The 21,621-nt window shown below is 40.8% G+C and overlaps 2 protein-coding genes across 6 annotated transcripts in view; one reads left to right on the top strand and one right to left on the bottom strand.

The window, feature by feature from the left end:
- Positions 1–17,919, top strand: part of GNAL (G protein subunit alpha L) — a 192,510-nt gene extending 174,591 nt beyond the window's left edge. For all 3 annotated transcript variants that reach the window (XM_057397448.1, XM_057397450.1, XM_057397449.1), the window contains 7 exons: positions 4,979–5,033; positions 7,765–7,838; positions 8,707–8,765; positions 9,008–9,128; positions 10,273–10,403; positions 12,484–12,551; positions 16,225–17,919. In XM_057397448.1, the coding sequence (XP_057253431.1) occupies positions 4,979–5,033; positions 7,765–7,838; positions 8,707–8,765; positions 9,008–9,128; positions 10,273–10,403; positions 12,484–12,551; positions 16,225–16,371 (655 nt within the window). In that variant the 3' untranslated portion in view covers positions 16,372–17,919. The remainder of the gene's footprint in view (positions 1–4,978; positions 5,034–7,764; positions 7,839–8,706; positions 8,766–9,007; positions 9,129–10,272; positions 10,404–12,483; positions 12,552–16,224) is intronic.
- Positions 17,920–19,436: 1,517 nt separating this feature from the next.
- Positions 19,437–21,621, bottom strand: part of MPPE1 (metallophosphoesterase 1) — a 29,389-nt gene continuing 27,204 nt past the window's right edge. For all 3 annotated transcript variants that reach the window (XM_057397453.1, XM_057397451.1, XM_057397452.1), the window contains 2 exons: positions 21,347–21,487; positions 19,437–19,916 (listed from right to left, as the gene is read on the bottom strand). In XM_057397453.1, coding sequence (XP_057253436.1) covers positions 19,734–19,916; positions 21,347–21,487 — 324 coding nt within the window. In that variant the 3' untranslated portion in view covers positions 19,437–19,733. The remainder of the gene's footprint in view (positions 19,917–21,346; positions 21,488–21,621) is intronic.

Below are 21,621 nucleotides of genomic sequence, written 5' to 3'. Positions count from 1 at the left end.
ACAGAAAGAAATAAGAGAAAAAGAATTTCAAATCCTGATGTTGTCCCTGGTAACTGTAACAGGAAGGAGGGGAAGGTATATATTCTATTTCAGCTCCCTAGAGACCTGGGGTAGGTGTTCTCATTCTGAAATGTCTGCCTCTCCCGTGTCTTACTGCCACCCAAAGAGGATGGAATTCAAAAGTCCTGCTCCTGGATGGTTTCATAATGGTGCTTCTGCTGGGTTTTGAGCCCAGCTGAGGAGTTCAAAGCTCTTAATTGTCCATCACAAATGTGCATGTTTGCTGACCCTGACAACTTACATGAGGATAAATTTGAGATTCTTTGGTCTTACAGAGAATTTATACCTACAGCCTTAAAGACTTGCCGCATTACCTTTTTCTTTTAAGGAGACAAGCATTTTGACATGGGTTTGATTTCTTGTTTTCCACAGCAACAAAGCCATTGGAATGTTAGGGTGAGAGCATGCAAAATGGTTGAAGTAGATTAAGATTCGTTGTGTAGTTCATTGTATTGATCTGTGGGTTTATCACTTCATCTTTCCAATTTGTTGGATGTCAAAATGCACGTACAAATATAGCATAGTATTTTTTGTGTCTGTCGTATTATTCTCAAGACGTGATTTTTCTTTCGATTGTGATTTTGTTTGTGGGGTCAGAATATTTATCCAGAGCCACGTAGTGATCTACCCAGGGAGAAAAGGATTTTCATGTACGATTACCTCCCCTTTATTTGTGCATTTATGAATCCTTTTTTCAGAAATTCTTATATAGCTGGTACTGCTGCTCAAATTGCCATGGCTTTTACAGAGAATAATGCTTATTGATAGTTCCCACATGCACTGGCAGGCACATCTAAAACCTGTACTTTTGTGTTCACAGCTTGCATAATATAGGATTTAGAGATTGCTTGTCAAACTAAGTGTCAGCTGAGTTTCCTAGGAAACTACTGAAGATATTTATAAAACTACAGATCAGCTTAATAATAGATATAATAATGTCAGTAGCTCATGATTTTTTTTTAACTTTATCAGTCCATTTTTCTTTAATTTGTTGGCAAACCAAACCACTGCATTTCCAAACTGATGACTGAAGACCTTCCTTCCAGTATCTTGCCTCATTTGTTTAAGAAAACAAAAATAGTAGTTCATGCTGTTCCATGTAACGAAATGTAGAACACCCTACTGTAAAATTAAGAAGAACCTAAATGTTGTAAAATTATCAGACTGAATCCTTTATAAATAAAAGCACAATTGTGAAATAGAAATATAAATATTTTATCATATGTTACAGTTTTAGTCACAGTTGAATTGAATGCGTGAGTTTAAAGTTCATTGCACATGCATGCAAAGCAATCACTGCAGAATTAACATAAATTCCAAGTATGGGTTTCTATAGAAGCAGCATAAATAGCAGACCTGTCAGTATTCTAAAAAGGCATAATTCTGTGAAAAATAATTTTATCCCAGGGCTGAAGAAAACAGGATCTAAAAAGAGAGAATAAGTGACACCAGTGTCCATTTTTACTCATTTTTCTACTATTGTGTTTTCCTCACGCTGATTCTTTGAGTGGAGACAGGAGCGTTGCCGCAGTTGGGAGGTATCTTCCCAGTTCAAGCACTTTACATTGAAATTTTAGTCATGTAAATTTAAAATTTGCTGGTGTGTATATATATGTATATTTATAAAAGAATGTATATTGCACCACAATGTAATAATTAGAGGTATTTAGGATTAGTAGAAATTAACATTCTTTAGAAAGCAATTTAGGAAAGTGATTCTAGTTTTCCCATTCTAATAACATAGTAATGGGAATGAAGTAAATGTATTTAGTAATGAGGCAGTACTCACTCCTTATCTCATCTGGAATCCATTACTTGTACCTACTATGTACATTTGCCTGTCAGAGCTATTTTTTCATACTGTGCTAATTAGCCAAGTAAGGAGCTTATATAAAGAATATTCAAGAGCCGATTTTCTTTCCAAAATGTAAGAGTATAGCTTTGTGTGTCTTAGCGTCTAGAAATCTCAGTGCACTTCTAATGTAGTTGCAAAAGAAATATTAAGAAGCCTGTCCTTCACACACTGAAAAGGTTAATTTTCTGTAAAGCTACAAAATTAGCCAAGTCTTAATAGTGGTTGCGTGTTGATGTATTGGAGTTAGTGATATCATTGCTGCTTGACACAGTGGGGTGGCAGGTAAAACCTGGTAAATCATTGCATTTATTTAATATAGATCACATGTGGCCAGCAACCTTACAAGCATAAAACATTATAGCTGCTATGTCAAGTGATGTTTTTTTAAGTGCATGTTATTTCTCAGAGCGCACTCTCTCTTAACTGTAGTGTTGCAGTTCAGGGTATTTTAAATGGATCCTTTTACCAGGAGGAGGCTGACAATTTCTAAATGAAAGACAACTTGGGCTGGCACATAGGACATCTAATTAGGACTTACCTCATTCCCAGCCTTGCCATGGATTATTTGCAGTGTAACACTGTGTCCTGGGTTCAGCAGTAGCCGTCATTTTTCTCCTTCTTGGTAGCTGGTGCAGTGCAGTGTTTCGATCTCACGGAGGCATTTTACTGGCATGACCCACTTGCGGCCATCAGGGGCAGTGATGGTCATTACTCGCTCCTCTGTTCCTTACCGTCATTTGCCTGTTTGGAACAAGCAAACCTAACAACCAGTAGCCTTCCTGATGTGCTTGGTTTATAGGTGTGAGAGATGTGAATTGGCACTAAATACCGTGTTTAATCATTTTGGATAAATTCTGCCAAAATCACCTTGATATGGGGAAACAAGATATATCATCTCTGATTTATGCATTACTTCCAAAAGGAAGCATTCTGCAAGAAAAACAGAGGTTCACCCTGTCTTGTGAGGTTTGTGATGAGCTCATATTTGTTCAGAAAGACTCCCTTCTGCCTACACTCTTAACCAGAGCCCTTCTGTGTCAGCCGTGGTTGAGCAGCATTTTTTCCCCTGACTTCCATGCATTTATCGATCCTGAGCTTGCGCTGCCCACAGCAGTTGGCTAGCTCTCCCTCAAGATCCTGCCCATTTTCTGCAGGCTTGTTCAACCTGCACTCAGAGACTGCACTCAGAGACCTGGATTTACCCCTCTACTGACCATTTATCCTCTTGAAAAGTGCATCCTTCAAGGCCCATTGGATCAAACGGTTAAGAAACTGGAAGGAAAACTTCGAAATGGACTTTGAAATACAGGAGCGCTGCCTCAACAGCTGTGTTAAGGAAGACTACTCTGTGTTTAGGAAGAGATGCAGCTCGGAGCCATTTTGGGTTTGGGCTTTTTTGCTGCCTTTTATCATCTTGTGTGCTGCAAGCGTGAGACGAGAGTTGTATTAATGATAGGTGCGCCAGTTAAAAATACATCGCTCTGCTCCAGTGTCTGCATTACCTGTGGGAGTAACTGCAGTTAAGCTTTGCTTAATCGATATTCTTAAGGGGATGAAAATCACCTGACCAAAGGGTTCAGTCTGAATGTAGCTGTAGCTGTATTCATGGTGATGGTAGATGACTATAAAGATGTACTTTTATATCTTTACATGTTTATGGTGGCTTTTGGCAAGGCAGGTCTTGTAAAAGTTGCTTTTTCTTTAGTTTGTTCAGCAGAGTTTTAAGAGGCAGCCATCGTGTTGTGCTAAACAGTGATGTTTTAAACAATATGCTTAGCCATCATACCTTGATCATCCAGAAAGAAAAGCTGGATATTCTAGCTGTAGATAGTTCATTTTGTTTCCTTGTTATAACAATGGAGGCTCAAAAAGGAAAAGTAGTATAAGCAAATATATATGCAGGGTATATTCTTTTCCCTTCAGTTCGTATCCGTGGGAAAGTGCTGTAGCAGTTGCAAACAGGCTTTTAGGGGGCATTTTTTCAACTGGTCAGTGTGTGACCCCATGTTAACAGTGAGTCACATTGTAAGTCAAGAGTTCATGGTTTTTTTTGTCTTTCCCACTGCAGTTAAGTAAATGCCACATGCACACCCAAGTAAAATGAGGAAAAAACTTGCCAGTTGATAAATCTTGATAATATTGTAGCAGGATGAGTCAGCTGGTGGGATATTCACTGCCAAATAGGAAATAACAGTGCAGAAATTCAAGAAAGCTTTTGTCACATGGGCAGTCTGGGGAAAATGAGTCTGCCAGGCTCACATGTAAGAAACATAAGAAATGGGTGGAAGTCAGAACAGAGATCCTGCCTATTTTAGCTGAACCTATAAAAATCACATTTTATGTCCTTAATACTGCCATTCTGACATATTCTGGGAAAGAATTAAAGCTTGAAAAAAATTTAAATACTTCAGGAATGTGGTTTCCCCCCTTTTTTCTGGTTCCCTTTTCTCTTGTTCTTCCCTGCAGCTGAAAGGTTTTGTTTCACTTTATGTCTCTCACCAAGTTTTGGCAACATAAAGAGTTAGACTAGTTAACCCCCACTTCATGTCAGCTTTGCTTTCCACTACTTATGCTTTGGTTGCAGTGTGTAGGGCAGCATGTAGGTCCAAAGCTATTTGTATGTATTAACAAGCATCGCTGCAACATGACTGAGACTATAGTTAACATAACATTATGCTAAATAAAGGCAATCCTTCACCCTGTTTTCTTTTTTGAACCCCAAAATCTTTTTTATGTTTGAACAATCATATGTTATGACACAGTTTAGTCTTGGTATTTTTTAGTGGACCTCCAAAATTATAACATTTAATTGTATTTGGACCACTTGTGGCTACTTCATAACAGTAAGTGTAGAAGTGCTGTATTGAAACAAAGTCTGGGTAAAAAGCTGTTTGGCTCAGGAAATGTAACCTCAGTCAGTGTAAGTAAATCATTGGACTCACACCTTTACCATTGGATTTATGTTTAACTTTGCAGCAGGAGTCTAAACCAGAAAAACTAGTGAAAAGTGTTAATACTAGACAGTATTTTCGGTCTCTAAGTGCATGTTTGTTTTTCTTTCAGCTTTTTAGAAAGAATTGACAGTGTCAGCATGGATGACTACACACCTACAGATCAGGTTAGTATAACTAATGGGGTAGGGTCTGAACCAAGACTCCCATTCAAATGAATTCTTTATGTAATTGATTTTAGTCCCAACAGTAGCTGAAACAGGGCTGAATGTACAATATCAAAATACAGTCTAGCATTTTAACTGGTGGATATTCAAGAAGAAGAGGCTTTTTGATGGTGTAAGCTTGTCTTTTACTATTGCTATATGTAGGTCGGTGATTCCTGTAATCTCTTCTTCTTTTCCATTCTGCATCCTGCAAACAAAGTGAAGGAAACAGAAAATATAAATGTAAAAACCTACGGTTTCCCTCACCAGCCTTTTCTACACAGAAGCAGTGTTTATTTCAATGGTGGAGGTGATGGTAACCCAGAGGGAGGCTTCCCCTGTCCCTCAGAAGGGCCCTTCAGAGGCAAGAGCCTACAGTGGATCTAGTATCCAAATCCCAGGAGAGCACCAGTGGCAGCAGCAGACCTTGTGGACTTCTCTGCGGTCTTGCAGACTCCTTCTTTCCAGCCTGTGCCCATCTGCTGTGGGCAGGACAGTTTCTATTTAAGCCTTATTTAAAGGCAGTACACTTTTCCACAGATGTCTTGATAAGAGTGCTCTAGTGACATGGTGATGTATTTCCCCAATACATCTTGATAGAATTCTCTAGTGACATTCAGGAAAGTTAATGCTGAAGTGATGCAGCCTTAGAGTAATAAAGGGCTTCACCGTGGTACACAGCTTTGGCTGCCTTCCCTGCACTCAGGCTGTGTTGTTTCCTTCAGCAAACTTACTCTGAGGTTGGTATTTTTCAGTGCTGGTATCCCACCGTCATCTGGTAGTCTCAGCCAAGATTGTGTCATAAACTGCAACTACAGGTGGCAGAAGAGAATCCCTGCACTGGATAATTCAGTCTAACCGTGTGGGGTGTATATAACAGGTGGATGCTCTTAAAAAAATACGGTTTCCAAATCTCATTTTACAATCAGGGAGTGAAATTCAGAGGAATGAATTGACTTGCCAGAGATCGTACAAGACATATGTGGAGCAGAGCCTGCTCCTTCAGACCTAGTTAAGGTCTATAGCCACAAATCTGACCATATCCTGAAACAGGAGGCAGTAAAAAGTAGTATGCGTTGTATCAGAAGGTGAAATGTGTATAGTTGACCCAATATAGTATCAATTATTAAAGCCCTCAAGGCATTTGCAGACCAGAGCAGTAACTCTGGGATTTACTTCATCTAGACCTCATGGTCTGATTGTAGCATTGATATCACTCCGCTGGAGAGGGAAGCCAGTGAAGCAAAGCTTCATTTTTGCTTTCATTATTTATGTTAGTGTTGGCCTGTTTGTTCTTCGGAGGCACAACTCTACCTGGAGCGGTCATTCATCACCTAGAAATCTTTCCTGATACTCCTTTGGGAAGAAATGCCCTAGGTCTCTAAACATCAGAAGTATTGGTATTTGGCAGGCAGAAAACTTCTGCTCTAAAGCTCTCTTTTGCTTTTGGATTTTCATCCTATTATACTGGATCAGTTGTCCTGCTGAATTAGCTGGTAAAAATCACTATTTTCCTTTTTCCCTTTGCTTCCTTTAATTTTTTTCCACCATCCCCAAGTAATGACTGAGTTCAACAACAAATAAATGTCAGCAAGTGACAGAAAATGATATTAGCAAATACAATAACTAAAATAATTAAATCATTGGCCTTCAGCTTGAGTTCATGCAGCTCCCAGAGCAGCCAAGGTTTGCCAGCCACCAGAGTACTTGAAGCAGTGGATGGTAGGGTAAGGGAAAAGAGGCAAGCTGCTCTTGGACTCCACACTGACTGCCTCCTTTCCTCCCTGCTTCCCTCCCCAGCTTCCTTGCATGGCAAGGAGAGCTAAACTAGACCAAGCAGCCCTTCCCTTGCCCCAGGAAGGGATTGCTTTCCAGGCAGGCAGACCTGGCAAGGGGTAGCTGCTCAGGGGTCTTACCACTGCCAAGCAGCCAGCAGCTTTCTCCAGCCTCTGGTATAGTTCTGCACCCACTGCCCAAAGAGCAGTGCTGGATAGTCAAGGTTAAAAATGGTGCTGGCGATGGTGATGGCACATGATTGCCTGAGGTATGCATCACAAATTGCTTCTGCCTACTTCCTCTTAAGAATCAAGGAAATCGTTATTTTTTAATTATTAAAAGAATGTTATTTAAGTTAGGAAGTATTGCTAGTTTGAAAAATCAGAAAGAAATGCCAAATTTATGTACAACTTAAATTCTGTTCCCCTGTGCTCTGTAATAGAGCTTTAATTACTCAATCACAAGCTATTATTTCGATAGGATTCCTGTCTCATTCAATACAAAAGAGGGCAGAATTAAGGTTGCCTGGGCAACTGTAAATCCGGAGTTTTCTAACACTTGAATACTTGACTTTACAACATGAATAACATTTTTCTTAGTTTTATGTAACTTCAGAATTCATTATCCCTGTCACATACATAATTGTGTGACCATCAATAGCAGGTTTCAGTGAGCAGCAAGGAGAACGGATGTAGGGTCTCCTGCTTTCTGAGAGTGCACAAAGCAAATCGGAGCTGGTGTTTGCATATATCCACTGTGTCAGTATGAACAAATGCAGGTTTAACAGCAAGTCTGATTGAACTTGAACATAATGGAACATTTAAGACTTTTCATGGAAAATAATATATCATGCTTTTAAAAACAAAATGAGGTTACAAAAATCCTTGCTAATCAGCTTCTGTGTTCTCATTTCCAGGACCTATTAAGATGCAGAGTGTTGACATCAGGGATTTTTGAAACAAGATTCCAAGTAGATAAAGTAAATTTCCAGTAAGTCTGTTAGTAATAATTTATGAATATTATGCTAATTTTTAACAACTTACTTCAGATGTCTGTGCTCATGTACGCTTCGTATAGTCGCTTTCAGGTTGGAGTTGGCTTGTTTGGGTTTGGTTTTTTTGTTCTCTTCCCACAGGTAAAAGTTGCCTCATGCTTTGCAAAAAGAGCTGAGATTAGTTATATTTGTTAGTGATGCCCTGTTGTGGTGTTATGGCTGTTTTTACTAACTGGTTCGTTGGTATAGCACAGTAAACTCATACAATACTTTTGGGGATAAGATCTCTTAGAAATCAGTGGAAATGCTGCCATGAGTCAGACTTTGTACAGTGAGATGAGAGTTAAATGTGCCCCTTCTTCCAGAGGGCTGCAAGCTCTGCATTTGTCCGTTTTACATTGTGTCTCTTTAAAACACCCACTATCGGGCTGCTTCCACTCTGTTGACCAGAATGGTGGTGTCACTGATGAGGCAGAGCTGCCCCAGGTCCTCCTCTTTACAGAGACACACTCTCCCTGTTATCCTTCAAAATACTCTAAATCCTGCCCCTATTTGTGGTACGGTAGTTCCAACCTTACATTGCAGCACTTCTGTGGGCTGGAAAGGCCAACATTTGCCCTGGAAAAGAGTGTATTTCTCATTTCATGGGTTTAGTAGCCTTCTCCTGGTAGAGCAGAGCAGGTAGAGCTGTGCAGCTCTGTGACATGCAGCACAGCATCAGCAGATCTCTCTCACCTTCAGATGGTGTTTTATTGTCACTGTCCTTGGCACTGTCAGATGTTTAAACTGAACCCTCATGCTGCATGCTTTGTGTGACTTTCCTAGGGCACATAAGTGATATAACATCCTATGGCTTTTTAACAGCATGTTTGATGTAGGTGGCCAGAGAGATGAGAGAAGAAAATGGATCCAGTGCTTTAATGGTAAGTAAAAATATTCCACATGCTTTACTTTGAACTTGCTCTCTGAGATGTGAGCAGCTTAGTGTTCATATTCACACAAAGTGTGTCACTAATACATGAGTCCAGTGTTACAGTGTTACTTCCTTCAGGTGTTTTTGGCAGTTTGGGGAGCAATGGCAGTGTTACCCCAAGGAGTATATGCTGGGGTAACAGATGTTATTTTCTCTCTTCCTTTCTTTCTTTCTTCTGTATGCTCTGCCCAGATGTCACGGCTATCATCTTCGTTGTGGCTTGCAGCAGCTACAACATGGTAATAAGGGAAGACAATAACACAAACAGACTGCGGGAATCCCTGGACCTTTTCAAAAGTATCTGGAATAATAGGTAAAACATACCTCACTTCCCACCCACTTTCCCCAATTTAGCTACAGTTCAACCCCTTACAAAATAGGACTCTCCTTATTATATGATCAGATTGTTTATTCAGAAAATGCCCAGGTAGGGCCAGCTAGCAGGGTGTCCCCGCGGTGCCTAGCCCTCCCCAGTGGGGGCTGTGGCGCAGGGATGGTGCACAGTGTTTTGCTGCCGCTGCCAAAATGGTGCAGAGCATGGGGACAACTTGGGAAGAGCAAGCTCACCATGCCAGCTGCCACAAGGGAAGCAGGGGAGACCCCTTCCTGGCGTCACTGTGCTGCTTGGCCAAGACCGAGAGCATCCTCCAAATCACATTTTGTCTCCTCCTCAAGTGCAGCAGCAGGAGCAGCTTGCTGTTGGCGTTGCGCTCGATTCACTCAATACCCGCGTAGGCAGCCACTCTCGTAAGACTCGTCTCTGAGAGCGCTCAGCCTCTCTGCCTTGTGGGATGATATTTCAGATCTAATCTAATTGTAACTGCCATTAAATTGCCATTCTGCCACAGTGCATGTAAATTATAGTAGTGTAACCAAATAGCAATCCGAACAGGCTCCTGATAGAAAGTGAAAACAATATACAAAATAAGGTAATGAAGTTCTCAGCACATACCTATGAGGATGCTCTCCACTGGGAAGGGATTTAAGGTAGAGAGAAGAAAGATGTTGAGCACAAGTTATAGTGATGGCAAGGTATTAATTTGGGGACAAAAGAGAGATTGTTTTCTTTTGATCCAACACATGTCATACAGTCCACTCTAAAAGGCAGGATATCTCTGTGGATGAACAGTAGTTAAGACAGAGCATGTTATCCATTTCCCAGTTCACTTTCAAAAGGATAATTTAGAAAACAATTTTTAAAGACTGTTCCCTGCAGCAGTGTCTACCGTGGATTTTTATGAATGTATTTACAGGCCCTATAAATATACCCACTAGCACAGGTACAGCCTAATTAAAACAAGAATTTAGGTCATCTTTTTTTTTCTGTTGCTAGAGGCTTCACTCTCTATCCCTACTTCACTCTCTATCCATGCAGGAATAGGCAGTAAATTATCTGTTGAAGTGATATGTTTTTCTTGTGTCAGAGCTAACACAAACATTTGGTTTGGTTTTGACAGGTGGTTACGGACCATTTCTATCATTTTGTTCTTGAATAAACAGGACATGCTGGCTGAAAAAGTCTTGGCAGGGAAATCAAAAATCGAAGATTACTTTCCTGAATACGCACATTATACTGTACCTGAAGATGGTAAGGTTTAAACCACAACAACTACACAGGGATTGGACCTGCTGGCATAGCCCAGCCCATTGTTCCTCTCTCTGTCTCTCGCACGCAGACTCACAAGCATAGGCTTGTGCAAACTGTTGGTCAGGTAAGGAGCATGCCAGCAGCATGCAGCTCGGAGATGCCCCAGCTCAAGCAGGGTCTGAAGAGGTTCTGGCTGTTGGAGGGATGTGGGGAGGACTGCTGGGGGCTGGCTGCAGAGCACCTGCCTTCCCTTGTTTTGAAGCAACCCACAGTCCAGGGAAAGCAGAGCTGCCAGGCATGTCTCTCCCTGACAGATGCTTCTGCCTGGGCCTCCTGCAGTGCTGAACTTTGTTAAGGATTCATTACACTTATTTTCCGGCCATTCTGCATCCTCCAACACTGTAAACTTCAGCCTTTCAAATACTGATGGGAAGCCCAACAGACAAGAGGGAACTTTAATGGAGGAAAACCACATCCATAAATACAAAAAGCTGTGACAATGGAGCGATTAGCTTGGGTTTGGTTTCTTATCATTTCAAAAACTGCAGTGATTCCTGCACTGCAATAACATAGTGTGTGAGTAGACTCTGATATTATGCCAGGCAGAGGGCTTCCTGAACACCCCAGGTCAGCGTCTAGCCAAAGGGGTAACACTTGCCCTTCCTGCTCACTAGCCTCTTCCTACACTAACGTGATGTCCCCAGTGTAGTGCTTGCAGCCAGCTGCTGGAATAGGCTTTCATTCTCCATTAACCATCAACAACAGCCTAAGTAATAGAAGTGAAGATGGTAATAAGCTCTTCTCAGCTTTCTTCCGGGTCTGGACTTTCAGGAATGTGATGCTGAGTTTCAGGTGGAGAGGATAAATAAATAGTCCTAAAATCTGAGTTTACCTGGCACGAGTTTTATTAACGCTAAGGACTTTCAGAAGAAACCTTCTGTTACCATCACCCAAATTTCCCTCTCCCAGATACGCACAACATACGTACAGAGTTTGGGTAAATGTTCAGCATTTTTTATAGTGAGCCAGTTGTCAGAATAAAGTAGCTTTATTCTGGTGTTTCTTAGCAGGTTTTAACAGCAGATATCCAGACTGATCCAAAATACTCGCACAGGAAGCAGCTCCCTATTCTTAACCTGTTCATTTAGTCTTTAGTTTCAGCTGACATTAAGGACAGCAGCACTGAACTCTGCAATGCTGCTGATGGTGCTGCTGTCCACCCCTGACGCTATAGATAAAAAATATATTTCCATATTCTAATAAATTCTGCTTTTTAGCATATTATAAGCATCTGATCTATTATAAGCATCTGATCTGGTATCTTGGATGAAGAGAAATCACACAGAAGGGAAATGAAGAGGTTATCTCTTCACTGTATTGTTTTTTACACTTACAGTTGTTACATGGCCTAGATAGAGATGACTTCATCTGCTGTCAGTACATGAGTCTGCTACTTGACAAGAATTTAATCTAAGGACCCTTTATGGGCAGTATATCTAAGTATTCTGCTGACTTGGGGCCTGGCAATAATATATATATATTATATATGTGTATACATGCATTAGATATATTCACATATATATTTTTTTTAATATATGTATATATATTAAAATATCTTTTGATGCTGTTATTTTTTTCAGGTGTAATCTCAGATTAACCTTTTTTAAACCCAAATTCCTGCCTGCAGAAGCTTTGTTCTGGAGGTGCTGCTCTGCAGAAACTGAACAGCTCAGCTGCTTTTTCCAGTTGTATTTTCTGATAAGAGTTAAACCATAACTCCCACTTGTTTGGTATCTTTATGAACAAACTTGTGGATCTGAGTAAGCCCCTTTATGATATGACCAATGACATTGTTGCAACAATTTCAGCAATTTTCAGGTTCCTAAAATACGTTGAATGCATGGTCAGGTTTTACAGTACCCTTCCATTGTAGAATTACCTATTGGGAATCTCCTGTGGATATTTAACATTGTAGTTTTGTGTTGAAGGACTGCTTCCTCCTTACTAGATCTTGTATTATGGAAAGTAGATGACTGTTTGCTTTTCATGTTTCTGATGTCACTTATTTTTAATTGAACAGCAACACCAGATGCAGGAGAAGACCCCAAAGTCACAAGAGCCAAGTTCTTCATCCGGGATGAGTTTTTAGTGAGTAATTTTGGTCTTATGTGTGATTCCATCATAGGAAATACTGGCAGATGGCGTAGTTTATTTAGGGAAAACTGATGGGGTTTTGCAGAAAGCTAGAGGAGAGGAGAATGTCTGGCAATTCTCTGACTTTTTTCAGCTGTCCATCTTGCAGTGCTTGCACATTTTGATGCCCAGTCTTATATGAAGTCACCTGCCCTGCGCAGTGTCACAGCAAGTAAGTGCTGGTGCTGAAATCAGTTGTGTGAGCTCCTGCTTGTTTCCAGCCTGGGTGTAGGTGCCAGCAGCCCTCACTTTCTATGCAGGAGGACAATGCCAATCACTATTCCCTTTGCCAGTTAGGGAGATTTTCTGAGGTTGTCTTTATCTGTAAGATGCTGCAGGCTGTTGCCTTGAATGTTTATTTTGTGTATCAATCCACTCCATATTTAAGCATATAGGCTGGGTTTCTTTATCCAGCATTCCTCCAAGGGCTTTGGCAGTGGTCAGCTGGCAAGAAGGAATGAACAAAATAGTAGATCTTCTCTTTAAATGAGATTCCTGCTGTGCCAGGTGGGAGGTTTGCCTCACCCCAGGACTGGTGTCATGACCCTGCTGAGGCAGCATAAAAAGTTTCCTGTCTGGTCACAGTTATTCTTGCAGCTAAGGTTTCCTCCAAAGCTGGAGCTGAAGGACTCTTGTCTACGTTTTGCAGATTCAAGCAGTTATCAGGCACACACAGCTCCTGTTGGAAACAGAGGGCTGAATCCAGTATCACTTCAGTGAAATCATAGAATCATTTAGGTTGGAAAAGACCTTTAAGATCATAAAGTCGGACCATTAACATAGCACTGCCAAGTCCATCACCTACGGCTTCACTCATAGAGTTGTGCTCACAGTGTGAAGCAGTATCAGGGACCAGAACCAAAGGAGTTTATTCATCCTGCCCTTCTGGTACAGACTGTATGGACGTATTTGAGAGAGGAAATTTAATCATTAGAATTAATAATTTTAAAGTCATGATGCTTTTACAAGTATTGTTAGGATTTACAGCTGTTGCTGTAACAAGAAAGAAAGAAGGAAGCAATTATCTGTGTTCGTACTTTGGGGATTTCCATTCACCATGGCAGAGGCAGGGACACCTTCCACTAGACCAGGTTGCTCAAAGCCCCATCCAACCTGGCTTTGAACACTGCCAGGGATGGGGTAGCCACAGGTTCTCTGGGCAACCTGTTCCTGTATGGCACCACCTTCACATTAAAGAACTTCATAAATATCCAATCTAAATCTACTCTTTCAGTTTAAAGCCATTCCCCCTTGTCCTGACACTAGATGCCCTTGTAAGAAGTCCCTCTCCAGTTTCTTATAGGCCCCCCTTAGGCACTGGAAGCTGCTCTAAGGTCTCTCTGCAGGCTTCTGTTCAGGCTGAACAAGCTCAACTCTCAGCCTTTCTTTGTCGGAGAGTTCAAGCCCAAAAGGCTGAGGTTTCAGAGACGGGGGGACAGAGGGTACAGGGGAGGGCTCTGATGCCCTTAGCCAGGTGCAAGGAAGATAAGGGGTGTATTTTCTACCTATGGCTTTCTTTGCTCTGCTTTTCACATTTAAGTCTCTTCATTTGCGACCTTTTCCTCGTTCCACTTTGTTGCATTTTCAGACATGATTCAGAGAAATCTGGTTTCATTCATTTGGAAGCTTTATTGCCGTTTTTATCATGGTAGCGGGATTGCATAAGGTGTAGATATGTGTGAAAATCACTACCATGGTGCTGCCCCCATATTAAAACTCTACCTAGCTGTGGGCACTGCTAGTGGCAAATTTAAAGCATGTAATTAGAAGAATTTTGGAAGGGGGTTAAATATAAACATATTTCCAACAACCCTTGGTGCACAGTAGCATATGAGTATGAGGAGGGCAAAATATATCAGCTTCTGATTTCAGGATTGATGTGCAGCATTGGGTTTTAGCAGTTTTACAGGGGATATTACGATTTCCCTCTGAATGGGTGCTAAGTAACACTACTGTTCAAAATGAATTTTGAGTAGGAGTGAAAATACTGCGTTTACGTTAAGATGGGAGAATCCCAGTGCTGTTGGGACCAAAAAACAACCTTACGTTTTGAAAATACGACCTTTGGCATGCCTTACATGTAACCACGTGTCACCAGTACATTGTGGGCAACTTACTACATTAGTGGAATCAGTGCATGACAAACACAAGAACTTAGTGAAAGAACACTTATTTTACTGAAATACAAGAAAAAAAAATGGAACGTGGGGGTCAGTAGAGTGATGTGCTCCCTACTGCCCGCATCTGGGTGGCACTGAGAGCGTTCGTACATTGCCCCTCGCTGTCAGCATGTAACGTTTAGTCCTAGAAAGAGCTCATCAGAGTGGGAGTCTGATCCCCCTCTCGCATCATTACAGCGTGTAACTGCATGTTAACGGAGTTTCAGCATTTTGCCACCATTGCAGCAACCTTTTTTCTTCTTTCATTGTTGTACGTGCTTCAAATATGCTCTGAACAACTTACCCATCAATTGAATACGCTATTGAATTAACATTTTGCATGAGGGTAAGCTTTGAACTAGGTGTTGAATGTAGCTTAGTAAGGAGAAAATAATTGTTAGTATACATATGGAACACCCCCTGTTGAATTAGTGTTGAATATATAATGCTACTGAGGTTGCCTGGAAAAACTTGTAATTTCTTGTGGATCTAGTAATGTAAATCATGGCTTCTAAATGTCTGTAGTTTTGCATATTTGTAGCTGGAGGTATTTAAAAGGTCAATCCTGTGTGTAAAATAAACCACTGTATAAAAAATACATAGTGTAGCCAGAGAGAGAAAAAACAGTGTTTTGTTCAGCCAGTAAAATTTGTAATAAAATCAGGAAAAGTATTTATTATTAACTCAAGAACTGACCTTCTACTTTCATATAACATTCCTTGTATGTCCTCCAAGTTAATGATCTAGAATGGATTTATATTTATCAGTCCTGTAAGTAACACAAGATAACCACAGGTGAAGTGATGCTGGAGACTTAAGTTAGCACCATACAAGAGTGTGCAGCAGCCTTGCGAATTTTCATGGTCTGATTTTTACCGGATTTGTTTGTGGTTTATTATTCTGTGGGAATCAGATCACTCTGGTGGTAATTCCAGCATGTTCTGGTCTCAGTAATGGTACCAAGTCTTAACGGGTACTCGAAGTGAAGGTAATGTCAGGGACCTTCAGCTTCCAGAAGCGGAAAGATGCTGTTCTCTGCTACTCCTGGTTTTCAGTTTTCTGTTGCTGCTTTAAAAACCAGAGCACAGAAATTTGCCACGATGACACCAAAAAAAAGGAAGAAACAATAATTCCTGGGACAGCTGCATGGCAGACCGCAGTGCTGCTGGCAGCAGCACACATCAGCTGCACAGTGATGTGCAAATGGTAACAGGTTGTGCAGATGATGACAGCATCAGTGGCTCTTACAAAGTACTAATACACTGCCCCTGCAGTAGTATCCTGAACCTTTTTTAGTCTCGTTTCATACTTGTGACTCACATTGGACCAGACCACAGATTTTCCTGCTTTTTCTTTATTTTAATAATCTGTATATAGAGTTTTCCAGGTTTCTTTGTACTCCGTAAATGTATAGAAGCTTCTCATGGCAAGGCACCTGACCCTTTCTTTTCCCTTCATTTTTTCCACAGAGGATAAGTACAGCGAGTGGAGACGGCCGGCATTACTGCTACCCCCACTTTACATGTGCAGTGGACACAGAAAATATCCGCAGGGTGTTCAACGACTGTCGAGACATCATTCAAAGGATGCATCTCCGCCAGTACGAACTCTTGTGAGGGGGCTCACCGTGGAACCTGTGGTTTTAAATTCTTTGCTCCTTACTCTTTCTCTTGATACTACCCCACACAGGGTGGAGGAATATACTATAGAAATGTCAGTCTCTTCACTTTGTTTACTTTAATTATTTAACCTTAAAGCTGATTTGAAGCAAGTTTGGGTTGGTTTTCCTTCATGCTTTTGGGGACTATTTTTGTGCTTTATTTTGACATGCCACTTCTTCGTCATTCCACTAAGCCCTTCGGCTACCTCTGTTCCCGTAGGTTTTGTGTTTTTAACTGAACGTGACCTGCTAAATTTTTTCCAGCAGGTTAACATCAGTGCAAACTGGTATGTCAGCTGGATGACACTAAAGTCATAGCTTATCCCTCTGTGTGGGTTTCCTTTTTAACATGACATTGAAGAGTACTTGATGGGTGAAAAAAAAAGATTAATGCACTTTGTATCAGGTTATTAAATACTGTTGAGGAAGTAGACACACAATGTAGCAGCACCACAATATTTATTACTCTGTCACAGTTTTTAGCATTTCTGAGTTGCAGGTCAACTGATAAAGTGACCTCCTCTTTTAAGCCGTTACTGGCGCAGGAAGTAGAGTAGATAATGAGAGGAAAAGTGAAGACAAAGCAATTTTTCTGGGGTTTTGGAGCTAAGTGTCTCTGCACACCTCAGGCATTTGAATTACAGCTACTTTTCAGCCTGTTGCATCTAGGCAGAAACTTTACCACCCTCACTTATGTTATTTGTGCTGTCCACAAATGATCCTTTTAGTTCAGATCATTCTTGGACAACAGTCCTCTCCCTATATATATTTTTTTGTTTTACTGCTGGTTTATTATATTGTACAGACTGTAAAATGTAATATTATTTTGTACAACTTTATTGAAGAAAAATACTTGTAGAAGATCTTTGTGCCTTGATTATGGCTGTACCTGTAAAATGAGCTAAGATGTAAGTATGTTTTTGATTGCGCTGTACAGCTTGATGTCAACCTTACCTGCAGCAGTGACTGGAGGTAAGAACTTTATCTGTAGAGTTTAGGGGTTTTTTTCTGGTTTATATAAAAATGCTCTTTAGTATAAAAATTATAAATTATGCAAATTAACCACTTACCTTTCCAAGTAAGGTGTTACAGTCACCGGATGTTGCAGCAAACATGCCTTTCTCTTTTGAAGCCTCAGCTTTAAAACATTGGAATTCATTGGAGTGTCCAAATTGCAACCTGGTGTTCTTTTAATGGGAACTAAGGATTTCAGTTTCTTCTTTTTTCCTTTCGATTCAGAAAATATGTTTGGTAATTCTTTGGTCATTCATAGAACTTCACAATTGCACAGACCGATTGTGAATGTGTAAAGCACCATTATATAGAGCTCTTCAACCTTTGTACCAACAGCGGCTTTCATTGTGCAAGTAAATAGCAAGAAAGAAGAAAAAAAAACTAAAAACAGGTGTATAAACCCTTGTGTCTGGCCTAAGAGAATTACAAGATGACATTTTTATTTCTCTTTTAATAAAGAGACACATTAGAAAATTGTTTTTATTTTAAATATTGTAGAATCAAAATGTGTGACTATTTCTCAAACTTGAATAATTTATGCAAATGACATTCTCAAAACAAGTTGTGGTACAGTACAATATATAAAAGCAAGAATTGCTGTAGCAATAAGGCATGTCCTTTTTAGTAACTATAACACTGCTTTATATTTTATACATAGGTGTTTTATGTCTGTGACTATATACTTTTCCTGTGTCCAAGATAACCTGTACAAATGTCTAAAATTACAGTTGCAATAACAGAAACCTAGAGAAGTGTTAGACTACATTACTTTATAGAATGTTTTACCACACTTCGGACCATTCCCCCACTTTGTTTTAAATTTAGGGAGAGATTAAGAGCTAACAACAAACACATGCCCCACACTGGCATATAAATCAGCAGGTTTGATTAACTTCTTAGTATAAGCATTGTTATTAGTCATAAACCCCAGTCGGTCACCTTTTCAAATTCAGAGTACAGGTGAATTGAGAACTTGTTCCTATTGGATGCTATACAGTCCCATTTTAGATACTATGACCATTTCCTCTTCCCAGAAATGTCTGTACTTTGATATCTGTACACTCAATTTAGTCATCAGATAATTTCCAGAAAGCGACAGGCTGGGTGGAATAAGTGAATAACAAATAAAATTCCCCAAAGATTTTCTCACTTCCCGTGCCAAAGAAAGTAATAGAGTGACTAACAAAAACTAGTCTTGTCTTTAAAACAGGCTCCAATCCAGGAGTTCAGGTCAGAGCTCCCAGCCTCTGCAGGAATGCCAGCAGGAACACTGGTCCTGGTGTGAAACAGTCCCTCTGGTTCTTCTAGGGTGGGTGGGGAGAAGCTTCCCTCCCACCCAGCACATGAAGATGCTGACCTCCGCCTCCCCGCGGAGGGGCTAGTGCAGTTCAAATTGTGACTCTACAATAAAGTGAAAAGAACTTGGCAGCCCAGCAAGAATCCAAAATACGGTGCATTCCTATCCCTATTTGTCCATAGACTGAGGGCCAAGGCATAGGATAATGTTACTGCAGCTGTATTTGACCTTCCTTCTTGCAGAAGATCGGCAACAGGAGGGCCCCTCACCACGCAGATCTCTGGGATGCAATAGGGCCCTCTTTTTTTAAGCTCATCATAGCACATCTTTTTAAAAAGAGCAGCTTGAGGTGTCACCCTATTTTTTTTTAAGCAGGTTTCAAGTGTGTATCAGCAAACTGGATCCATGAGCTTCTTGTTGTTGTCTGGTAGACGATAAGTGCAAACTGTAGTCAGCTAACAACTTAATGTGTCGGGAACTGGTAGATTTCTTGTCCCATACCCCAGTCCCTTACATACAACATCCTAAAAAGGTTACGGAGATCCACATCTCTCCACGCTGATGTATCTAGTTTCTGCCTGACCCTAACAAACAGGAGTATGACATTAGAAGGGCCATGCAGCAATAAAACAGAGAAACATTTCCAGTTTGCAGGACTGAGCCTCCACCAGGGTAAGACACTAGTGCAGACAAGTGATGAGGCTATTGGATTTACATAATGTACAGTTACACTTTTAATATACATGTTTGATACAAAAATTATAGCAGGAAAAGGACTCATTTGATTGTCGAATACAGTATTTTTGTACAGCATGAAACGCTCATTTCAGTTAATTATTTATCCTGTAGTAGTCATATCAGCTGTATAGGACTTCTATGGTATGTGTAAATGCAACCTGCCTTCAGACTAGCAATCAAATTAGGTCATTTGCTGGCATGAATATAGTCTGATGTTTGACTGTTCTCAGCTTTGGTATTTCAGTGACTGAATGCAGATGTCTGGCTCTTCATACTGCTTTATGCTTACTGATTAAACGCTGAGCAAAATAAAATGGTGGAGTGAGAAGCTGAAAATGAGCTAGTATCAGGATTACAAGCAGAGCACCTGCTGCACAGTATATAGTAAAGACTCTGCTCTCATACGGAAGGAAGCATTTTTGGAGGGAGAAGTCTGTCGGTGTTATGCTGCCCTGGAAAAGAAATGAAGACTGTCACTTTGCTGTTACAGTGGTTCTGAATCAGGAGTAAACACCACGACTCTCAGCTCTCCAATTTCTAAATTCTGTGTTGGGTGGTAAGGGTTGGGGCCAGTTTCCTAGTACCAGTGCCTTCTCCAGGGGGCTGAAGAGTCCGTACCTTGTGGTGCTGGGCACTACCTGGAATAGTCACCAGGCCAACATTAGCCCAGGGGCCAATCTTCCCTCTATTCCATCTAGCGTAAACAGAGAGCTGGGCTCCTCATCTGATCTGCCTTCAAGAGAAGCCTAACTTTAGCTGCTGTAAATGCACCTGGAAGGAGCCTTCCCAGGCTGAAGTTAGGTTTTGTGAATGTGCCCCTTCCTCCCTCCAGACCCTCCTCCTACCCAGTACATGCTGCAAAAACCACGTTGGCTAACCCAAATTATGAACGCGAACGTCAACGACAAAGAACTCCATCGGGTTTTGGCTTGACTTTGCAGTTCAAATTAAAGTTTACAACGGAGCGAGACTGAGTGAAAAGAGTAGTGAAGATGATGCAACTTTAATTAGCCAACCTCTTGTTTTGCAGTGAAGATGCGCTGTCTGGCGTGTGCAGAGAGCATGTGTAGTTTTGAAGGCAGCTACTCTCAGGAATATGGAATAAACAGAACTACTTTCAACAAGAAGTATTAAGAGTTGCATAAAATGAATTTAAAAGTTTGGGGTTATCTGTGTATGAAGCAGCCTAAACTCAACAGCAGTAGAAAAAACACACGTGAAAGATTTCCTCCCCCGAGTCACAGACTACGCTGTAAGCAGATGGTAGGTTTTGCTTCTTACTCCAAGTTTCTAGGAGTTCTGTTTTGTTTTTGAACTGGGGAACTAATTGATTTACCTCTTAAGGATATACAGAGCACTGGAACTGCCTGTGAGAGCATAACCAACAACACTGTATAAAATGTGAATTTGAAAGGAGGAGGCAGACTATTGGCATGTGACAAACGTTTTCACCCTGTGAAGTGGTTTAATGCACAAGTTCGGAAACCGCCATCACCGCGAGAGAGAGTTTGAGGTGGAGATGGTCTTGTTTTCATAGTTGGTAAACCAACCAAGCCAAACTAGTCTTTCTACTGTTCCGTGCACAATACTGAATATTTTTACAAGTCAATAGTTTACAATGCACCCTCTTTATAAGGAAATGTTAGATGCTTGTACCCAGATACTAATTAGATCTTTAAGGGCACTGCTTTGTACCACACAGAAGATGTGGCTCCCACAGATGGACTTTCTGAGGTGGATGCAGTGTACGGAGTGGGTTGGGTGGGTAGGCAGTTTTTTATTTTTTGTTTTTCCAGGTAGGATCAGTTCAATTCCAGCTGACTGCCATGTTGATTTATTTATGGAAGTTACCTGACAAAAATAAAAACAAATGAAAACTTACCATGATGAAACTAGGGTTGTTTCTATTCCTCCAACTGAATGACGGGACGCTGACTTCTGGGATTTTCCCCGCGTGCAGCACTTCACAAGCACTGTGTGTATGGCCACTGAGAATCAAACGGGGATGAAACCACCATATCAGCTAGAACACAAAAGGGTAAAGCGCAAGAATTAAGTCATAAAAAGAAAAAGGAGTAAAATGAGCTTAAACGCTTTTTTGTTCCTTCTAGCAGAATGAAATTATGGCGATTCTAATACTCTTACAAGGTGTTCTGT

This window comes from Pezoporus wallicus, unplaced genomic scaffold (assembly GCF_028554395.1).
Source record: "Pezoporus wallicus isolate ANWC-B61680 ecotype Strahan unplaced genomic scaffold, APGP_CSIRO_Pwel_v1 contig_227, whole genome shotgun sequence".
Classification (NCBI taxonomy): domain Eukaryota; kingdom Metazoa; phylum Chordata; class Aves; order Psittaciformes; family Psittacidae; genus Pezoporus; species Pezoporus wallicus.
Note: the sequence above shows the minus strand (reverse complement) of the source record. Positions and strands in the feature narration are given on the sequence as shown.